General features: G+C 60.0%; 3 protein-coding genes across 12 annotated transcripts in view; 1 reads left to right on the top strand and 2 right to left on the bottom strand.

Annotated features, from left to right (window-relative positions):
* Positions 1-734: 734 nt before the first annotated feature.
* Positions 735-3764, top strand: CYBA (cytochrome b-245 alpha chain). 2 transcript variants are annotated; one of them, XM_075511071.1, is made up of 8 exons: positions 735-823; positions 854-880; positions 916-992; positions 2044-2113; positions 2334-2408; positions 2645-2728; positions 2804-2885; positions 2970-3764. In XM_075511071.1, exons 3-8 carry the CDS (start codon positions 935-937, stop codon positions 3150-3152), a joined length of 552 nt encoding a protein of 183 aa, XP_075367186.1. In that variant the 5' UTR covers positions 735-823; positions 854-880; positions 916-934; the 3' UTR covers positions 3153-3764. The 2 variants fall into 2 exon arrangements, with proteins under 2 accessions (XP_075367186.1, XP_075367187.1); XM_075511072.1 differs by lacking the exon at positions 2645-2728.
* A 1343-nt stretch (positions 3765-5107) lies between these two features.
* Positions 5108-7029, bottom strand: IL17C (interleukin 17C). The gene is made up of 3 exons (XM_075511043.1): positions 6928-7029; positions 5570-5901; positions 5108-5357 (listed from the first exon to the last, which is right to left on the bottom strand). Exons 1-3 carry the CDS (start codon positions 7027-7029, stop codon positions 5108-5110), a joined length of 684 nt encoding a protein of 227 aa, XP_075367158.1.
* A 2424-nt stretch (positions 7030-9453) lies between these two features.
* Positions 9454-18540, bottom strand: part of ZC3H18 (zinc finger CCCH-type containing 18) — a 49977-nt gene continuing 40890 nt past the window's right edge. For 6 of the 9 annotated variants that reach the window (XM_075511061.1, XM_075511065.1, XM_075511066.1 and 3 more), the window contains 5 exons: positions 16763-16923; positions 15956-16152; positions 14670-14766; positions 12229-12325; positions 9454-10125 (listed from right to left, as the gene is read on the bottom strand). In XM_075511061.1, the coding sequence (XP_075367176.1) occupies positions 9927-10125; positions 12229-12325; positions 14670-14766; positions 15956-16152; positions 16763-16923 (751 nt within the window). In that variant the 3' untranslated portion in view covers positions 9454-9926. The remainder of the gene's footprint in view (positions 10126-12228; positions 12326-14669; positions 14767-15955; positions 16153-16762; positions 16924-18540) is intronic. The other 3 variants (XM_075511064.1, XM_075511067.1, XM_075511069.1) reach the window with 3 other exon arrangements.

The raw sequence follows: 18540 nt of genomic DNA, 5'->3' as shown, positions 1-18540 counted from the left end.
TGTACGGGCTCCGTGGGCGGGGCGGGGCGGGGGGGCATCGCCAGCCAAAAATGTGGGGGGCAGGAAACGGGGCCGGTTCCTGCTGACGGCTGTGCCTGGCCCTGCTGGGACTGATCCTGCCCCCCGTCACCCCAGATGTCCCTGCTGGGACTGATCCTGTCCCCCTGCACAGCCCCTGTCACCCCACATGGCCCCTGTCCCCCCATGTCCCTTGAGGGGCTGATCCTGTCCCCTGTCACCCGCGTTGTCCCTGCTGGGACTGATCCTGTCCCCCCACATGGCCCCTGTCCCCTGTGTCCCTTGCAGGGCTGCTCCTGTCCCCCTGCACAGTGCCCGTCACCCCACGTGGCCCCTGTCTATCCCTTGCACATCCCCTGTCCCCACCATGTCCCTTGCAGGACCGATCCTGTCCCCCGTCCCTCAGATGTCCCTGTTGGGGCTCATCCTGTCCCCCTGCGCAGCCCCTGTCACCCCCCCGTGGCCCCTGTCCCCCCCATGCCCCTCGTGGGGCTGATCCCGCCCCCCCCACACCACCCTTGTCACCCCGACGTGTCCCCTGTCCCCCCCGTGTCCCTTGCGGGGCTGGTCCTGTCCCCGCACGGCCCCTGTGCCCCGGTATGGCCCCGGGGACGGTGCTGTGTCCCCTCGGGGAGCTGGAGCGGGTCCCCACGGGGGCGTGGCCTGTGGAGTCAGGGCGTGGTCTGCGGGGGAGGGGGCGGGGCTTCGGGCGAAGGGGGCGGGGCGGGCGCTGGTTACATTGTAGCGCCTCATCCGCCTTCCGGGTCGGGCCGAGCCGAGCCGAGCGGAGCCGAACCGGGCCGGGCTGAGCCGAGCCGAACCGCACGGGCCGAACCGAACCGAACCGATCGGAGCCGAACCGGGCCGGGCCGGGCCGAGCCGATCGGAGCCGAACCGAGCCGAGCAGAACCGAGCCATGGGGCAGATCGAGTGGGCCATGTGGGCTAACGAGCAGGCGCTGGCGGCCGGGCTCAGTGAGTGCGGGGGGGGCCGGAGCGGGGGGAGAGGGTCCGGGGGAGCAGGGGTTGGGGTGAGGGCAGCGGGTCCGGGGTGCAGGCAGGGGGGGCAGGGGATGCGGGTGCAGCAGTAGGGACCTGGGTGCTGCGGAGCGTCCCGAGCGCCCCCGCCCCCCCGGGCTGCCCCCGCCCCGGCCCGGTGCAGCCCGTGTCCCCCCGGGCTCGGGGCGCGGCTGGAGGAAGGGGCGGCTGGGGGGGCCGAGCCCCGGGGGGACCCGCAGGGACACGGCCCCGCCGACCGGGGGGCGCCGGGGGCGGCCGGGAAGTCCCGGCCCCGCTGGGGATGCGCAGGGCTAGAGCCTCCTCTTCCTCCTCTTCCTCCTCTTCCTCCTCTTCCTCCTCTTCCTCCTCTTCCTCCTCTTCCTCCTCTTCCTCCTCTTCCTCCTCTTCCTCCTCTTCCTCCTCTTCCTCCTCCTTCTCCTTTTCCTCCTTTTCTTCCTCCTTCTCCTCCTTCTCCTCCTTTTCTTCCTCTTCCTCCTTTTCTTCCTCTTCCTTCTTCTTCTCCTCTTCCTCTTCCTCCTTCTTCTCCTCTTCCTTCTTCTTCTTCTCCTCCTTCTCCTCCTTCTTCTCCTCTTCCTTCTTCTTCTTCTCCTCCTTCTCCTTCTTCGTCTCCTCTTCCTCCTCTTCTTCCTCTTCCTCCTACTTCTCCTCCTCCTCCTCCTTCTCCGCTTCCTCTTCCCCCCCCGCCCCAGCTTTTCTGCCCACGCAGGGCAGCCAGAGGGTAGCACAGCTCGTGGGTGGAGGTGGCATGTGGCCACGGGGTCAAAAACCTCCCCCCAGAGCCCCCCCAGCTTGGAGCCCCCCACTTCCCTTCCCCGAATCCAGGGGGTCCCGCACACAGCATCCCCCTGGCACCCCGCATGTCGGGGTCCCTGGGGATATAATCCCAGGTTTGGGGGGGCCGTACCCCGGGTTGGGGGTTTGTATCGCGGGTTTGGGGGGCTGCATCCTGGCTTGGGGGGCTGTATCCCCGGGCAGGGACCCCGCCAACCCCGCTCTGTCCCCACAGTCATGCTGACGGGGGGGATCGTGGCCGTGGCGGGGCAGTTCAAGGGCTGGTACTTTGCGGCGTACGCCATGTATCCTTGCAGAGAGGATGCCCGGGGCTCATCCGCGGGGAAAACCCTGCCCCGACTCGGGTGGGAGGCATGGATGGGGTGGGAAACATCCTCCTCCTCCCCGATCTGGGCCCAAATTACTCTTTCCCTGCCCCAAACAGCGCTGGTTTTTGGGTGAGGGTTGTGCCTAGGGACTAATCCTGGCCCCGAGCACCCCTTTCCTTGACACCCCCCCCCACAGCGTGGCAGGCGTCTTGGTCTGCCTGCTTGAGTACCCCAGGAGCAAGCGGAAAAAGGGTTCCACCATGGAGAGGTGGTAAGTGGTGCGGCCCCCGCCTCACCCCCGGGACTGGGGGTCCTGGTACCCCTCCCAGATACAGGGACATGGCACCGGGGTCGGGAGCGGTGGGGTGGGAGCCGGGCTGGATCCCACGGGTGGGTTCCCTGGGGTCTCCCGTGCAGGGACGGCGTGGGGATGGGGGGTCCCTCGGGGCTGGGTGACCCCCTTCGGGGGTGGGCACCGCCTCTGACCCCCCCAGCCTTGCTCTGCAGTGGCCAGAAATACCTGACGGCGGTGGTGAAGGTGTTTGGGCCCCTCACGAGGAATTACTACATCCGAGCCATCCTGCATGCCATGTAAGTGGGGTGCAGGGTCAGGGCTGGGGTGCAGCCCCCCCCCGTCCCACCCTGAACCCCCAATTTCTCGCACAGCCTGGCCGTCCCTGCTGGTTTCCTCCTCTCCACCATCCTGGGCACTGTCTGCCTGGGCATCGCGAGTGGCATCTACCTGCTGGTGAGTGCAGAGAGGCTTTGGGGGGGGGGGGGCGGTTTGGGGGCCCCTGACAGCCCCCCCCTGACGGCCCCCATGGCTTTGCAGGCGGCGGTGCGTGGGGAGGAGTGGAGACCCATCGAGCAGAAGCCCCGGGAGCGGCCGCACGTGGGGGACACCATCAAGCAGCCGCCCAGCAACCCCCCGCCCCGGCCCCCCGCCGATGCCCGCAAGAAGCATCCGGCGGAGGTGGGGGGGCAGGTGAACCCCATCCCCGTCGAGGCTGAGTAATGGGGGGGCCCTCCTGCCGCTTCTGCGCCACTCGTGCTCCCGCTTCCCGGCTGCATCCCGGCCCCTCGAGGGGGGGGAAACGGGGGTGCCTGGTTTCCTAGGTATCCCCAAATCCCCAGGGATGCTCAGCTTCTCAGGGAGGGGGTCTCAGCTCCTGGGGATCCCCAAATCCCTGGGGATCACCAGTTCCCCCGTGGCTTCCCAGCTCCCCGAGGGATCCCCAAATTCCCGGGGATGCTCAGCTTCCCTGTGGGGTCTCCAGCTCCCAGGGGTTCCCCAGCTCATGTGGGATCCCCAAATTCCTGGAGCTGCTCAGCTGCTTGAGATGTTCCCAGCTCCCGGGGATCCCCAAATCCCTGGGGGTGCTCAGCTCCCCAGGGGGTCCCCAGCTCCCGGGGGCTCCCCAGCTCTCCAAGCATCCCCCAGTTCCCTGGGGCATGCACAAATCCCTGGGGACCCTCAGCTCTCTGGGGAATCCCCAGCTCCCCAAGGGGTCCCCAGGCCCCGCAGCCCCCCAGGGACAGGGGGGATCAGGCAGCTCTGCTCCCTGCACCGGCTCTCGCCGTTTTTTGTCACTTCTGCGGTTGCTGTTGCAATAAAAAGTGGGAAAGGCACCGGTCCCCTGCCTCCTGCTCCCCTGGGGGGGGCTGCGGCCGCTGGGGCTGGGTTTGGGGGGGGTTTAAGGACAAACAGCCCGATTATGGGCAAACCCCGTGGTGCAGCCGAAGCTGGGGGGGGACATGTGCAGAGCGCGGCCGCCGCGGGGCCGTGTCCCTCCTGCCACGGCGGCGGGGACAGGGAGACGACCTCAGGGGACGTGTGGCGGGGGGACCTCCACGCTGCTGTGCCCTCCTGAAATCTTCCGTGGACCCACCGGTGGGGTGAAGGTGGGGGGTCCATGTGTAGTGGCACGTGGTCCCCAGGCGTGGACCTGCACCCCAACTGCACAGCGGATCCCGGAGGAGCCCCCAAAGGCTGGTGTCACCCCTGGCAGGGAAGGGGGGGGACATTTCCCTTCCCACTTGTGGGTGCTGGAGGGCATCTGGGTGCGACATGGAGGGGGCGAGGGACGGCCACGTCTATGCACTGCGTGGGGGTGACAAATCTTTGACACCCCCCCCCGCCTTGGGCATCGGCAGCTGCTCTGGGCCCCCCTCTGCCCCCCATGGTCCGGCGAGGGGTGCAGCCGCCCCAGGGCACCCATGGGTGCTGGCAGGGCATGTGGGGCAGCCCCAGCAGGTGGCGCTGGGCCCACGGGACGTGGGTGCCTGGGGGCAGAGCCGTGGGAAAGGTGTGGGTGGTGGGGTGCTGCGGGTGCTGGAGCTGGTCCCCCCTGGGGCTGGGGGTGTGGGGCACCCCAAAGCCCCGCCACCCTCCACGTCGCTTCCCTGTTCCTCCTGCCCTGCCATACTGGGTGCGCTGGTGCTTTGCCCGCCGCACTGGGGCTGAGAGATGCCCCACAGCCGAGCATCGCCCCACGGGACACCCATGGACGTGCATCCATCCCCATCCGCACCCCCGTGCCCACCACCCTGGCCAGGAGCAGAGCAAGGATCGTGCCGGGGAGGTCGGCCTTTATTTGCAGGCTGCACGCTGCCAGCATTAAATAGCACATAGAGAGGAGACAATAAATAGCTCTGCGGGGGGAATAAATAACCGGCGAGTCCCCCCCGGCAGCGCTCGCAGGGTCCGACCGTGGGCCTTGGGCACCGTGGGGTGACGCTGGACCCGGAGTCGCAGCCTTCGCAGGGGGGGTCAGCAATAAATACGGGTTAAAAAAAAAAAATCCCCCAGCAGCAAGGCTCATAAATAACTCATAAATAACAAGGTGAGGGTCTGGGGGGGGTGGGGGCACCTGGTGGTGGTGGGGTTTGGATGGGTGCTCTAAAACAAGCACGGGTGGGGGTGGATGCGGTGACACGGTCACGCTACGGGGCTCCACGGGAGCGGGGGGCTCAGCGCCCGGTGCGGGGCAGGACGCAGGTGCAGCCCACCGGCACCCTGATGTACTCCACCTCGAAGGTGACGAGGCCAGGGCTGGCGGGGCGTGGGCAGGGCTTGCGCCGCAGGACCATCATGGTCTGGTGGATGGCCACCGAGTTGAGCGACGTCGTCTCCCGACCCGTCTTGACGTCCACGCAGCCGCTGCAGAGGCACTCGGCGAAGGCCAGCTTGCGCGGGTAGCGGTTCTCGTCCTCATCGATGCTGCGGGGGGGGGGGACGACGGACACGACACGACACAAGGTCAGCGAACCCCTTCCCCTGTGCCCCCCAAGTCACCCCGTGCTGGGATCGACCCCTCCGGGCAGGCAACGGGGATGTCCCCGGGAAGGTGCAGGTGAGGGATGCTCGGGGAAACTGAGGCACGGTGCAGCAGCCCGGCACAGGGCGGGGGGGTCCCAGGCGGGGGCACTCACCGGTAGCGCCATGGGGAGATGGAACGCTCGTTGGGTTCGCTGTGGAGGCCGGCGCGGAGTTGCAGCGTGGGGCAGGCGTGCTCGTGGTGGCGGCGGTGGCGGCGGCGGTGGCCGGTGGTCTCCTGCAAGCGCTCCAGCTGCGGCACCAGCTGCACCGGCACGTAGTGGTCCCAGCGCAGGCTGCGGCCCAGGAGGTGCGCGGGGGCTTCGCCGTCCCGCAGCTCGCCCGCGCCGTAGCAGTGGACGTGGGAGTGGTGCGGGGGTCTGCCGGAATGGCGCAGGCCGTGGCACAGCACCAGGGTGCCCAGCAGCGCCAGGGCACCGAGCCAGCCCTGCGTGAGAGCCCGGGTCAGAGGGGGAGCCCCAGCACCCACCCCCCTGCCCTCCTGGGGACACAGGGACCCACAGCCCCCCCCCGAGGGGTCCCTCACAGCCCCCCCCCCCCCCAGCCCTGGAGGGCTTCGCCATGCAGAGAACCAGCACGTGTGTGCCTGCACCCTCACCCCAAAAGCATGAGCACGCACCCACACATGCGCTGGCACCCAGAGCGCGTGCACACGTGTGTGTACACACACACACAGAGTACCAGCACACGTATGTACGCACCCCCAAAGATATAGCATGCATATATGCACGCATACACAGTACCAGCACACGTATCTACTCACCCCCAAAGATATAGCATGCATATATGCACGCATACACAGTACCAGCACACGTATGTACGCACCCCCAAAGATATAGCATGCATATATGCCGCATACACAGTACCAGCACACGTATGTACGCACCCCCAAAGATATAGCATGCATATATGCACGCATACACAGTACCAGCACACGTATGTACGCACCCCCAAAGATATAGCACGCATATATGCACGCATACACAGTACCAGCACACGTATCTACGCACCCCCAAAGATATAGCACGCATATATGCACGCATACACAGTACCAGCACACGTATCTACGCACCCCCAAAGATATAGCACGCATATATGCACGCATACACAGTACCAGCACACGTATCTACGCACCCCCAAAGATATAGCATGCATATATGCACGCATACACAGTACCAGCACACGTATCTACACACCCCCAAAGATATAGCATGCATATATGCACGCATACACAGTACCAGCACACGTATACACACAAACCGTATATACAGACGCACACAGAGCCAGCGTGCCAGCACGCATGTAGCGGCGCACAGACACGCACGGTGCCAGCAAAAGTGCACGCACGCGTAAAGAATACACGCACACGTGCATAACACACATTAGCACCAGCGCGCGTGCACATGCACGTGTGCGCACACATATATACAAGCACATATATGCCCCACACTACCCTCCCGTGCACGTACGCGCGTGCGTACACACACAGCAGCAGCAGCCTGTGTGCGTCTACACAGCCACACAGAGGTAACAGCACATATATGTACATGCGCATGGATGTATGCGTATGTGCAAACACGCATACACATATATATTACCAGCACACACGCGTACACCCAAACTACCCTGCCGTGTGCGCGTAGCCACACACCCCAGCCACAAACACACGCGTATTACCAGCATATGTGCGTAGAGCCAGTCCTGCGTACGCACACAATACTGGCCAGCCCTTACACATATAGAGCGCTATACTCCCCCACATACCAACACACACACGTGCAAAAAAAAAAAAAAAAAACCAAAAACCAAAAACCCCAGCAGCACGCACACATCCACATGCACGGCCAGCCTGACGTGTACAGGCACACGCGTCGCCGGCACACGTGCATCGAGCGGCGCAGCAGCACCCACCAGCCTTCGCACGTCCACCCCTCCAGCTGGGGGGGCCCTTATATACACCCCCCCCCTATGGCGTGCAACCCCTCCCATGCACATATGTGCGTGCACACGCACGGTTTCGCCCCGTATTCACGCCGCTAGCACCCCCACAGCGCTCCTCCCCCCCCGTCCCCCCCCCAGGCCCAGCGTTACCATTAGGCGGGCGTCGAGGGCGTGGGAGCACGGCGAGGTGGGGGGGTCCTTACGAACTGCTGGGATGCGGGAGGCCAAGTGGCAGCACCGCTGCTGCCGCCGCCTTTATATAGGGCTCGGGCAGGTGATGTACACACACCTGGAAACTCCGGCTGCCTTCCTCCTCCCTGCGGGCCGTCATACTTCCTTCTCAACTCAACGTGTTCCAGCCCGGAAATTGGCTCCTGGTACCCCCAAATTTGGGGGGTGTGGGGTGCGGAGGGGGCGGATGGGGATGGACGTGCAGAGGTTTGTAGGGAAGGGGGTGTTCACCAGTTTGGGTGCCCTGATGCCGGGCACAGAGCGTCGTGGGACTGTGCGGTCCAGGTCACGGGAGGGCTGGGGTGCCGGTGGACGGGTACCCAGGGCATCCCGTGCCCGCCGTCGGCGGGCACGGGATGCCCTGGGTACCCGTCCACCGGCACCCCAGCCCTCCCACGAACCATGGGGACACGTTCCCCGCGCCCCAGGCCATGGCCCCAGCCCCGGCCCCGTTGCGTAAGCCCGCCAGTGATATCACCGTCACATTCCTGGGGCTGCCAGAGCAGAAATCCCGAATTGGGCAACCCTGGAAAGGGCTGAAGGGCTGCCTCTACCCCCTCTGATGCTCCCCGGTCCGGCATCCAGGGACGTCGCAGCGGCATGGAGGCTCAAAGCCAGGGTGACGGTGCTGAGCAGAGGGGAGGATGCGGTGGGACCAAAGGAGCTGGTTCAGGGATGAGTAGATGTTTGGGGCGTTGGGTTTTTTTTTTTTTTTTTTCTTTCCCCCTCCTCTGCTCCGTATCCCGCATGCAGATACGGAGCCCCACATCCTTCCGACGAGCCCCCCCCTTGCACCCCATCCCGCTGCAGAGCAGGGCTCGGGCTCGCCGGTGCTCCTTGCCCAGGGGCTCGCCTGGACCACGGCACCCCGCCAGCACCGTACGTGCCGCGCCGCACTGCAGGCTCAGCACCTTTGGCGCGCGGGGCAAGAAAAGGATTTGGGGGGGGTCAGGCTTTGTCCCCATAGCAGCCCAGTGGTCCCAGTATAGCGGGAAGCACAGCACTGGGGAGAAGCAGATGGGACAGTTGCAAGAGGGCAGGACCAGACATGGCCACGCTTTGGTCTTTTATCGGAGAGAGAGGATTTGCACCCATTTCGGTGATGACTTTATGGGGGAGCAGGGACCCCCTCCCTCAGCCCCTGAAGGTCTGGATGAGCACAGAGGCACCCCCAGATTGCACCGGGTGAAGCCAGCAACCGCATGGGCTGCAGAACCCTCCGCTCCCCTCCCCAGCAGGGACCCTGCCCCCCTAACATTTAATACCAGTGGGATACTGGTTTAATACTGGGTGCAAGGTGGAGGGCGCAGGCTTGGAGGTTCCACAGCACTGGGGGTGCGCAGGGGGGCTCAGGTACCCACGGCGAGGGGATGCAGTGCTCCCCCAAGGGACGGAGCAGCTCTTCCAGCTGCAGGCAGCTGCCTGTGCCGGCAGCAGAGGCGGTGCGGCCACAGGGCAGCAAGAGAGCAGGAAAAATAAACCACACACCCAAAAGATTTGGGGCAGGGAGGGGACAGGCACCCCCCAAGGCAAGGGAGAGGGAAGACAGGGGCAGGCAGAGAAGAGCAGAGAAAGGAAGAACTGGTTATCAAAATACTTTATTTCAAGGAGACCCCTCAAAAAAAAAAAAAAAAAAAGAAAAAAAAAGAAAGGAAAAAGAAAAAAAAAGGAAAAAGGACCCTCCTTGTTAGACAGACATCCCCACAACACCTTCAGGGCTCCTTTTAAATCAACTAAAACAATCCGATGCTTAAAATAAAAGACAGGTCATTTTCCCAATCAGACTTTAGTCAAGAATATATATATATTTTTGTTCCTGGGGTGGGAGGGCAGGGGGAGAAGGTGATGTCGCCAGTAGTTCACAGCAGTTTTCGGCTCTCTCGTTACACAGTATATAGAACTGCATTGCTGAAGACACTCAACACACAGCAGGGCTAACTAGGAGAATACAACTCAAGGCTAGCAAAGAGGAGAGGGCAGAGAGAAAGAGAGGAATAGTGAGAGCATCCGACAAGGCTGGAGTCCTCTGTGCATAATTTACATGGAACCGGCGGCGGCAGAGCCAGGAGCTGGCCCCGCTCGCCCTTTGAGGGAGTTGTCGCGGGCGTCTCAGCTGACAAAACTTCCAAGGTTTTTTTTTTTTTGTGTGGTTTTTTTTTTTAAAAAGAATCGCAGCCAAAATAAGACAGAACTGCAAAATCCCAAAGTGGCCGCTTTTACACTATTTATAAAAACATGAACAGTCACTAAGGGGCAGAGCGGTGCTCCGCGCACGGCCCACTATACTTTCCCCGGGATTTTGGCCCGCTTGCGAGCGATGGCATCTTCCACCGCCTTGAGCTGCTTCAGGAGCTCCTCCCGTCGTGACAGGGTGCTGGACTTGCCCGCCTTGGCGCCCGTGGGGCCCGGCTCGGATGCTTTGCCCGGTATGCTCGTGACTTTGCTGGAGCTCTTGGACTGAGGTGAGAGCTGGCGTTTCCTGGCAGGGAGAGAGAGGAGAGGGTGGTGAGAGGGTGCTCACCAGCAGCACGCTGCGCCGGAAACAAACCCTGTCGGCATCTGCTCCGGCTGAAAGCATCGCTCTAAGCGCCGGTGGAAGAAAACAGGTTCAAGACGCAAAGCCTGGGGTTGGAAAACCAGCTGAAACAGTAAAAGATCAGCCGCTCCCAGGGGGGATCGCAAAATTTAAACTCGGCGCCACGGCTGCCACAACAGCAACCCCGAAGGGCCGTGCCGGCTGTGGTGAGCAGCATGGGTAAGCGCAGGGCAGCCCTGGAGAACCCCCATAGCCTCAAGTCCTGACAGCCCTTGCCCCGCGATGCCGCTGGGTCTTGGGGGGTGGATCTGGCAGTCGTGGGGAGCTCACAAACGCCCGGCGCTGCACTCCAGCTCTGCTCCGATGTTGCTTTGCTGCAGCCCGAAGCCGTTGCTGTGGGAGCAAAGCAAAGCCTGGGGGAACGCTCCCGCTCCTGCACGCGGGGAGCCTGGCCAGCCCCGCACGGGGAGGACAGGAGCCAGCGGTCCCCGGCGCTGGCAGCAGTGGCTTTTCCTGGATCAGGCTGTGACCGGGGCTGGAGGCAAGCGGCCTGAGGCTCTTCCCACCACAGGCCACCACTTCCCCTGCCGGTGGGACAAGGATGACAGGACTGGGAAGCAAAGCGGCATCATGAGCCTGCCAGAGTTTTGCAGTGCTGCTAGCTCGGGAACGCACTGAAGGCGCAGTCTGAGCCTCGGCCGGCTCTTTCTAACGACTTGGACCATTCCGGAAAGCCTGTGCCGTTGCTGCTGCCAGCCTGCTGGCAGATGTCAGCGGTGGGAGTCACCATCCCCTCTGTTAATGCCACCTGCACCCTTTCATACTACACTCGAGAAGCGGGGCTGTGCAAGCATGACCCAAACAACCCCAAAGAGTTCAAAACAGGAGGCAGACCTACCGTTCCGCTGCCCTAGAGAAACCCAGCGTGTCCTTAACCACCCCCATGCCTGGGCACGGGGCACATCGAACCCACCACGCGGCGCTGCCAAACCAAACAGCAGTAGGCAGAAGAGGGTCGAGAACCAAGGATGCGGTCAACACCACCAGTCTGGAAAGGCTGAGGTTCCTCTTCACTGCTAGAAAATAGGACCTCAGGGCCTGAAGGACAGGGCTGTGGCAGCCGGGGGTAGGTTTTGGGTTGGGAAGACTCTGACACACAGAAATTGAGGCTCACTCGTGCCCCAGGCTGGGGAGAGGGGATGACACGAGTCCCGCCGGCCAAGGAATGCAGGGGTGCGGGACAGGGCTGTGTCCGTTTGCTCACAGAGATCCTCGGAGAGATGACACTAGAGAAATGCAAAGCAGCACTGGCTGGCAACGGGCAAGGAGGACCGAGGAAGCTTTAGGTGTGCCGCAGAAGGTGCTCCACAACCCTTTAGCCAAAGGGCTCTGAGCAGAGCACAGCCCAAGGCCCCTGGAGCCACACATCCAGTTCTGCAATGGGATATTCCCAGCACAGCAACGGGTGCAGACTGCCAAGAAATTGGATGTGAGCTGGTCACCTGTGACCAGAGGGGATGGAAAAGCGCAAAGCCAGGCCTAGTCACCATTCGGTCTCACGCAGGGGCCACGTTTTAACATCTCACAGCAGCAAAGTGAGTGGCTGAGGGTATGTCAGGCTATGAAGAAAGGGAATTGGGCACCTGAGCCAGGTGCCACGAGGAGCTCGGCAGCGGCGTGAAGGATTTGTACTTTCTTTCTCATTAGCACTACGCAGCACTAGCGAGAGGCAGAGGCGCTGGCATGACTGAGCTTGCACCTAACCCAGTTGGCTCCTCTTGCTGGGACTGACCTCAAGAAAACCCCCAGGCTCCTGCTCATTTCTGAGCTGGAACGGCTTAGCTGGTGGCTTCCACGTAAACCCCTGAGCACCTCTGGCTCCTGTCCGGGGAGCTTCGCGTCCTTCCTCTCGCTGTGCCTCCACGACAACTGGAAACTACGGCCAGAGAGCCTCAGAGCTGCCCCGAGAGGAGGGACTGAACCACTGGAGAAGTGTGAGCCCCAGCCTGGGCCACAAGAGACCCACGAGAACAAGCAGGCACTGACCTGTCTGTCTGCGCAGGAGAAGGTTTCGGGTTCTGGCCCCTCTGTCGCTCTTGCTTGGGTGAAGAGAGTCTCCCGGTCGCCTTCCTGTCACGAGAGCCTATCGGGAGAAGAAAAGGTGAGATGTTCTCGCTCATCGCCAAGGTACGGGTCGCTACCCTGCCTACCGTACCGTCTCAGCAGCGTAAGGATGCTCTCTTCAGACCGACCAGATCTTGCCAGCAAGAAGCCAAGTCCAGCAGCAGCCAGAAAAGGAAACTACTGTTGTGCACCCTGTCTTCAGGGGGAGCAGAAAAGCTAGTCAAGGCTGTGCCCCATGGTCAGCTGTACAAAACATCACCTGCGGGGAGCTGCACTGGCCCTCTCCTCACCCTCCGGCTGCTGGAACAAGGCTCCTCCACTGCACTTTTAGGCCACGCTTTGCTTGCAGACCTGCGGGGCAGGGCCGGCCCTCGCGGACCGAGTCAGTGCTCCATTATCCCCCGGCAGATCATCCGGTTTGTGCGCAATGGGCACAGCGGCACCCAAGCTGGCTCCGCGCTGGCCAGATAACAGGGTGTATTGGCTTAAAGAGTGCTGGGCGAGTGCAGCTCTGCTGCTTTCGGAGCCAGCTGGGGCCAATCCACGGGCAGCATCACCCCCGTGTTTATTCAGCACAGACCGAACCATTGTGCCCTGCCTGAACAAAGCTGCTGTAGGGACTCGCCAGCCGTGGGAAGCCCGCTGGGGTCCTGCAACAGCATTATCCAGCTTTACTGCATGGGTTTCCCAACTACTGTCATCCCAGTGCACAGAGAGGCAACTATAGCTGGAAGGCGACCTGCGTGCCCGCAGGGCTGCCCACGAGCCCCGGGGACGAGCCGAGCAGCGCGCCCTGCTACACTGCACCGGGACGGTAATGCCGGTGGCTGCTGATCTCGCTTTCAGTAGCACTCCAGAGAGCAAAGGCACTCAGTCCCTTGGAGCACCAGCCACCTGCGTGTGTTAGGGCAGCCCACTGCTCCTGAGGACTGACACCGTGAAAAAGACAAGGCTGCAGACACTGCAGACCCGATCGCAGCAAGGCTACAGAACGGGGAAGCGAGACTCGAGGCACGAATACCGACCAGCTTTGTGCTGCGACACTGGAGCACAAGCTGCGCGCCGGAGGGTGCCTCTTGCTCGCTCCCAATTCAGTCAAGGGTATGCTTGCCACTGGGAGGTCAGGCTGAGTTGCCTTCAGGGCTTATGTCCCATTTGCCACTGCTTAAAAATGCTTTATAACGTATAGACAACAAATAAAGTATACAATTACATCTACATCTATGTATCTATAAAGTCAGCACAGCTTGCTAGGTCGGCCCATTCATTTGTCTGCAGCTCGGCAGCAGTTGTGAACTAGATCCCAGTGAACTTCCACCTCACCCAGTCCCTTCCATGCTGCCTTTGCAGGAGTCGAATGCAACCGGGCTATTAGCACAGAAATTTTTTCTGGCCGGAACCCAGAGTCAACAAGATACACCTACAGCCGAGACAACAGGGAAAACAACATCACGTGTCAATGCTGGCTTGTACGTCAAAACCAGGCACCTCTGGCTGACGACTCCCCTTTGTTTTTCGGCAGCGACAGCAAAGGCTGGAGCGTGGCATTTAGGTCCCTCTCGATGCGGCTCGCTAGCTCAGTTTTCCGAGGTGCTCATACTGCTGCTGAGGATTCAGACACAGGAGAACACTTGGAAAGCCTGTGTCTTTCTAAACATATGGGGCAGATCAGATTGTGTCAGACACAAGTGGGGAAATCGTCTCATTTCGCAGGACGGGTGATCTAGCCAATTATTGCATCCATCCCGGAGCCTCGGCAGCCCGCGTGCCCTTTCTAAGCACTGCCACAAGCCTTTCTATCAGAACTAAGATGCACTGCGATGCACTGAAATACAAGACAGAGAAGACCCCGGGATACAGTAAGGGAAAACCCTATGACTTCCACAGCCACATCCGACGACATTCCTAGAGAACAGGAGGCCGCTATGGGATGGATGCGTACCTACAGCGGAGATGAGCACGCTGTGTCTTCAAAGTGAGGGCTTTTTTTTTTTTTTTTTTTTTTTTTTCAGTGGAGTTACACAGACATAGTGGAGCCAAGGCACTCACAACGTGCACCACAAGACAGCTAGGCAAGGCTGGGTTCGGCCTGCCCAGGGCTGACTTCACCTCGCTTACTTCACAAACCGGAGTGTCTCACCTCCACCGTGTTTTTGCAGCAGGATGGCTAATACGCCCGCTTTATCTGGTGGCAATCGCACACTCTGAGGTTTTGGAAGGACACATGCCTGCAATTAACCTCTCCAGCGAGTGGACTCTTGCAGCAGAGACTTTCACGGGACATTTGTCACTGGAGCGCTGCCTGGAGCGGCAGAGCAGGAACCCAGCCAGGCCAGGAGTCCCTGGGCCGGCTGATGTCTCACCTCTGTCAGGTGACAGGTTCGCCCGTTTGGCTGGAGGAGAGGTCGGCCTGTCTTTGTCTGCTGGCTCGTATCTCTTCCTACTTCCTTTGTCAGCTGCCTAAAATGGAATTAAAACAGACAACGGAGCTGAGCAGCCACTTCCCTCTGGGGAGGGAAACGGGCAGAGATATTTCCTGCGACAGCCGCCCGTGATGCGCTGGCTCGCTCACGCGAGCGCATCTCCTACTAAACTCTTTGTGCATACCAGTCCCAACCATCACTGGCACCATGTAATCCCCCTACCACCGTAAGCAAACAGCAACATCCTCTGGCACCGGGGCAAACGCTGCACTGTGTTTCACGGGCTGTTTTCATAATTGCCAGAAAAAAAAAGGAAAATAGCAGCATTTTGTAGAGTTTTTTCAGCAGCACCAAGGATAGCAAATGTCAAGGAGGCACGCGGAGCCGTGCCTTCTTCCAGGATCCGACTACGCCAGCCAGTAGTTATGTGTAATTGCACACTCCTGCCCACGGAGCATGCTTCACAGACTTGATAGAGGCGCCTCACGTCACAGCACAGGGAAGTAGACAAAACTGCGGCCTCAGACTGCAATGGGGAATTTGGACTGTCAGAAAAAAACATTAACGCTTCAAAAACAGGAACCTACCCACGTGACTGGGGCCAACACCCTGCTCCGGCACAAAGCCCACGAGGCCAAACTGTCCCATGTGATCTGGATTGTAATCTCAGCCGAAGGCACCAAACTGGGGCAATCGGGCTCAGTCGTAAAGGGGAAAGAGCCAGGCTCCCTGCGGAAGCGCAGCTCGTGGCAGGCACCCCAGAGAGGCGAGGCAATCGCCACTTTTACCTCCTGACTCAGTTAATGACTCGTCAGCAGTTCGCTCCAGAGCAGGCAGTGGGAGGAGAGCTCGCTTGGAAGCGTGCGGGAAGCATGCTTTCAGTGGGCAAGGCCCCAGCGCATGTGGGACTGTGCTGCGCACGCCTTCGCCTCGGTGCTCCGGCTGCAGCCTTCGAGAAAGCGGGGAAGAGCCCTTGAAGCTGCAGCAGGAATGTGCCCCAGGGGAGCCGCCAACACAGTCCCAAACTCAAGCCACCACAGGGTGTGTGCTGCCAGACTGGTTCTGTCTGCTGCCCTTCAATCCCAGCTGCAGACCTACCCGGCTGAGCTCATCCCGACAGCCCGGAGCCTGGAGCTCCCCTTCCGCCAGCCCTGAGCCCCGGTACCCGTCCCATCTGCTCCTCGGACCCCCTGTGCGGAGGGAATCGCACCCACCCCACCTCTCACCTTATTCAAGAGTGTCAGTTTGATCTCTTTATGAGCGCTGAAGCCCCCTTGCTGAGACTGGGGGGCTGAGGGCTGCTGGGTCTGGAGGAGCTGCTGTGATTTGCTCCCCTGGGTGGGCTTGGCTGATTTCAGGAGCTGAGCGGGCGCATCCCGTTTCCGCTTCTCCTCTTTAGCGCTATCTTCTTTTTTTGACTTTCCTGTTGAAACCAGAGAGCAGATGGAGCGACTTGCGACCGATTCCTTTCGCCTGCCCTCCCTTTGGAGGGCAGGGCAAGAGGACGCTACTCCAGGGACTGAAAAAGCCCACACCAGTTAGGATAGCACATGGCCCCAAGGTTAAAAGATTCCGGAAACCAGAAGTTCCGCAGAGAGGATGCTTAACATAGAAGACAAAGAACAAAAGGCTCTTGCCGCCAACTCTGCTACAGTCTAACAGAACAGAGGAAGAGCAACGTGATACTGGAGATGTCCACAAGATTTAGCATCACCTCGCAAGGGTGAAAGAGAACAAGCCAAGAGAGGCAGCATCAGGCAGAACTCCCAGGCAGGAGAAGGTATCTTTACAGCCAGACACACCTCGATGGAAGGATGCAAATGTATATTTGCTCCACAGCCTCCCTCCTCCATGGTCTCACCCTCCTCAGGTGAAGCCTCTGGGCTCCCCTAGTCTACACCAGCCACAAGCATCTGCCTCTGCCCAACGCTTTTCCTGGAGCCCATAGCATCACCAAGCAAGCTGTATGCAGATCTCTGCTCCCCCCGTCTTTTCCCAGGACGCCTTGGAGAAGAAAATACCAAACCAGGTACCTCTACCTTTCTTCTGCTGCGCTGGGGTTGGGGATCGGGAGCTGGCTGAGGAAACAGGACTGGCCAAATCCGCGTACATGTCTTCGGAGTCGGCGCTGCGTACAGAGCTGCTGCTAGAGGAGGCACTAGAGACAGAAGAAACGCTGCTCACGCTCAGGGACCTGGAAAGAGCCAACAGCCCGTTACAGTCACGAATGCAACAAGAACCAGGCAGCGATGAGACAGACACCTTTGTTTTAATTCCCTTGAGTGGCTGGGATGTCAGAAAGCTGCTAAGGCAGGCAATAACCAGGAAGAGATAAAGGCTCTGTCTCCTGGGGTGCAGACGACACGAAAAATCCCGAACGTGTTAGATGTGAGTCTAGAATGCACTGTTTGTAAATAAACAGGATTAAGGCAACATGTAAACAGGTCACTGTTTCCCCAGGTAAACAAGAAGTGAAAGCAGGGTGTGCGCTATCACATACAGGTCAGTGTTATGGCTCAGGTCAAGGGATCCCCGGCAATGTTTTTGTTGTTTGGCACATATTTATTCATAGAGGCTTTAAAAGCCCTGGAGTCCTACAGCCCCCGTCTCCTGCCCAGCTCCCCAGGGTACAGGAGAGCCCAGCTGGCTGTTTTGAGGATGCACATACCGTCAGGACTGATAATGACAGGGAAGATGCCTATAAGATGGCTATCTTCTAATAGTGCCTATAAGATGGCTATCTTCTAATGCATTCACAACATTAAAAACGTCAGACCATCGTTATATTAAGGAAGACTTTCTACTTCGAAATGTATCAGACAAAAAAAAAATACAGGGCTATGCGTCAGACTTCCCTTCAGGGGCACACCACCACTGCAGCTTCGCTATACTGAAGCGGCTCCAAAAATCCCAGCTAGCTTGGAGCCGGCTGGCATCGCAGCCACTGCCACGCAGGACCAGGCGTACGCTAACTACATGAATACTCAGGCGGCCTCTCCAGCAGGTTCTGCAGCTCACACCGACTTTTATGCTCCAGCAACTGCTCTGCCAGCAACATCCGAGCTCACTTGCTGGAAGCTGGCTTGCGTACGACTGAATGGGCTGCGGCAGCTGCAGCGCAGACAAGCCCTGGAACAAGCTGCAAAGTTGCTACCCACTGGTATCCTGACAGAGGTGACTTTTGAGAGGTCTCATCGACTGCTGCAACGGCGACTGGATGAGCCAGAAAATCCTTCTCCAGGAAAGCTCCGGGCTACAAGGTCGTGACAGCAAATCTGGTTTGGGCACAGACTCCATTTCCTATGTTTCCTCCTTTTCCACACACCTGGGAAAGCAGCAAGCGTGGCCCCAGTGCCACACAAGCAACACCTGCATTAAGTTTTCCTCATCTTCTCCTCTCAAGCCCCGTACAGCAGGGTAGTGCAGAGCCAGCGTGCCCGAGCGCTCTCTGAATCTCTTGCATCACCCCTGCCTCATCTGATGAATGCGACAAGCATGTAGTAAACAAGTTTGTATTTCCGTAAAATAATGCGGATGTTGAACCTTGGAGTTTCACAGAGTTCAGATATGTGAATTACCACTGGTCAGAGCCAAGTCCTACTTAATCCACTAGTTTTACACTATTGGTCTGCTTTTAAATCTGTATCACAGGGAAGCGTCGTGTTTCAAGGCTGCTTGTGAGGTTTCAGGGATTCCTGTGTGTGAATAGATGCAAAAAACCAGAACGAAGGACTTGAAAGAGGCTTATTTAATGACTCTTTACTGGAGGGAGTTAGCTGTTTACAAATCCCGCAGACTGACAGCCATATAA

This window comes from Mycteria americana, chromosome 8 (genome assembly GCF_035582795.1).
Source record: "Mycteria americana isolate JAX WOST 10 ecotype Jacksonville Zoo and Gardens chromosome 8, USCA_MyAme_1.0, whole genome shotgun sequence".
NCBI lineage: Eukaryota > Metazoa > Chordata > Aves > Ciconiiformes > Ciconiidae > Mycteria > Mycteria americana.
Note: the sequence above shows the minus strand (reverse complement) of the source record. Positions and strands in the feature narration are given on the sequence as shown.

Excerpts from the sequence above, each read along its gene's own strand:
- CYBA (XM_075511071.1), top strand. The coding sequence starts at position 935 with ATGGGGCAGATCGAGTGGGCCATGTGGGCTAACGAGCAGGCGCTGGCG. Across the intron at positions 993-2,043 it reads GGCGCTGGCGGCCGGGCTCA|TCATGCTGACGGGGGGGATC; the intron begins GTGAGTGCGGGG and ends CTGTCCCCACAG. Across the intron at positions 2,114-2,333 it reads TACTTTGCGGCGTACGCCAT|CGTGGCAGGCGTCTTGGTCT; the intron begins GTATCCTTGCAG and ends CCCCCCCCACAG.
- IL17C (XM_075511043.1), bottom strand. The coding sequence starts at position 7,029 with ATGCGCATGTACATATATGTGCTGTTACCTCTGTGTGGCTGTGTAGAC. Across the intron at positions 5,902-6,927 it reads GCGCGTACGTGCACGGGAGG|GGCTGGCTCGGTGCCCTGGC; the intron begins GTAGTGTGGGGC and ends GCTCTCACGCAG. Across the intron at positions 5,358-5,569 it reads ATCTCCCCATGGCGCTACCG|CATCGATGAGGACGAGAACC; the intron begins GTGAGTGCCCCC and ends CCCCCCCCGCAG.